General features: G+C 54.9%; 1 protein-coding gene across 1 annotated transcript; it reads left to right on the top strand.

The window, feature by feature from the left end:
- Positions 1–619: 619 nt before the first annotated feature.
- On the top strand, positions 620–1,642 carry LOC144716765 (zinc finger protein ZAT9-like). Its single transcript, XM_078592012.1, has one exon. It carries the CDS (start codon positions 715–717, stop codon positions 1,258–1,260), a length of 546 nt encoding a protein of 181 aa, XP_078448138.1. The 5' UTR covers positions 620–714; the 3' UTR covers positions 1,261–1,642.
- Positions 1,643–2,249: the final 607 nt, after the last annotated feature.

Genomic DNA, 2,249 nt, shown 5'->3' with positions numbered 1-2,249 from the left:
TCTTTACATATTCTCTCTAACATCTTCTTTAAAGTTTTAAGAAGACCCTCTTTACAAAACTGTAAGAAGTTTTAATCTCTCTAACATCTTCTTAAAACTCAATTTTTTCCCTTATCTCCTTCAAAGTTTTGGACTCTTACCATTGCAGAAGCCCGAACACAATAAATGGGGATTAAACCCAAGTCTGCAGATAAAAAAAATCATCGAGGGATTTATCTTCCAGCGACCATCCGAAGATAAAAAAATACTGTCGAGACAAATTTAATATCCAAGGTCGGATCGATCGAGCGTTTCATGTCGTGGGTCAAGGGTATTACGTGGGCACGGCCGTGCCCAGGTGGCCGAGGATAAGGAAGAGAGAAAGCCGCACGCCAAGTGCCCAGCGGGGCCGGTTCACGGCCCCAGCCCGCGGCGCCACCGACGTGGACCCGCCGGCTCGAGAGATCCACACCGGCGAGCTCTTCCACGTTGGCCCGGGCGCCTCCGCCGGCTGCAGCTGGCCCTTACGTGGAACACCCAGTCCACACCCCAAGATCGAGATAACAATACTAACAATAATAATAATAACAGCTCTCTCGCTATTCTTCCTTATTCTATCCCCGTCTCTCTCCCCGTCTATTTATCCTTCTCTCTCTGGTACGGGTTGTTTGCTTGCCACCTACTTTTAATTTCCACTCTCGCCGCCTCCTCCATGCGTTCTTCGCCGGCCAGGCCATGGACCGGCGCGCCGCCAAGCTCAGCCGCCGCGCCGCCCCGGGCCCGGTGGGTTCGGCCGAGTCCGAGCCCTCGCTCGAGCCGGTCAGCTCCCTCTCGGAGGCCCCCCCGGACGACGACGTCGCGCGGTGCCTGATGATGCTCTCTCGAGACTTCTGGCTCGAGGGAGAGGCCGCGGCCGTCGGCGTTAGGCGAGGCGACCGCGCCGGGAAGCACCGCTGCGGCTCGTGCGGGAAGGCCTTCCGCTCGTACCAGGCTCTCGGCGGGCACCGAGCGAGCCACAAGAAGATCAAAGGACCGCCGGAATCGCCGGTTAGAAAGCGGGATCGCCTACGCGGCGATACTGAGGCGAACCCAGGCCGAAGGATTCACGAGTGCCCGGTCTGCTTCAGAGTGTTCAGCTCCGGCCAAGCTCTCGGCGGCCACAAGAGATCTCATCTTCTCGGCCGTCGTTCTGGGTTTTTGGATCTCAACCAGCCTCCCCCGGGGGAGCACGAAGAGGAGCTCTCCGCCGTCTCCGACGGGCTGATGCGAGAATCTCTCTAGCCTTGCCGATTATCGCCGGTTACTTAGCTTTTTTTTCTGTCGATATCTTGGCAAATTTAGGGAAGGCAGCATCTACACTCCAGCTGTTGTTGACAACTGTTCCTCGCCTTCTCCTCCACTTTCCTCTCTACATTGTCGGCGTTGACCTTGTAGTAAAAGCGCACGAGTAAACAGTGGACCCAAACCGAGGGGAGCCCGGGCCAGCAGACTGGCAAGAACAGAGCGATAGGTGAGGAGGAGATCGAGGGGAAGCCGGTTTCTTTCCTTACTTGGCGAGCGTGGCTATGGCGTTGAGCTGCTGATTCTTCTCCGTGAATATACTGCTTACTGTTTTGGCGTTACTCTCGCTATCAAGCTCGGCTTTCGCTGTCTGCTTGTAAAAGTAGTCGCTGCCCATTTTTCTACGCCGCTTTTAATCCTTATCCCCTGAGTGACAGCGGAATCCCTCTCCTCTATCATAAGAAACATCGACGATTACGTCTTTTTTCTCTCCTTCTCTATCTCTAACTGGAGCGGAGGCGACGGCGAAGGGGGGAAACGCCGTCTCCGAGTGGACAGATGGGTAAAGAACGAGGAGACAAACGGCGGAGAACCGTACACGGCGGGGGCGTTGGAAGGCCTCGTCGCACGGGCACGTTCCGTCGGGCTCAAGATGGGTACCCCACGCTGGCGAGTACGTCATCGTGAGCGTAACCTCTGAACCTCCACAGTTTAACAGCGCGCAAATGACCATCATTATCGCGCTATGAATAGAGATAATCGTTATATCTTCCGAGAGAAGTACATGACAACGAAAATCATGGGTACGAAGAGCGGGCTATGATCTTCAATGGGACAGCGAAGTCCTCGGAGAGCAAGTTGGCGCCTTGCACACCCTTGAAAAGCGGGTCGCATTAACTGTTGGGAGCATTGAAGCAGCTGCTCGTTCTTAAGTATGGGGAGAAGGGAATGATGCCGATTTCAGCTTTAAGCCAAGACTAAGTGGGCGT

Source organism: Wolffia australiana, chromosome 2 (genome assembly GCF_029677425.1).
Source record: "Wolffia australiana isolate 7733 chromosome 2, ASM2967742v1".
NCBI classification, from domain to species: domain Eukaryota; kingdom Viridiplantae; phylum Streptophyta; class Magnoliopsida; order Alismatales; family Araceae; genus Wolffia; species Wolffia australiana.
This window is presented reverse-complemented; position numbering and strand designations above follow the sequence as displayed.

What these genes read in the sequence shown, in the direction of transcription:
- LOC144716765 (XM_078592012.1), top strand. Translation starts at nt 715, where the DNA reads ATGGACCGGCGCGCCGCCAAGCTCAGCCGCCGCGCCGCCCCGGGCCCG.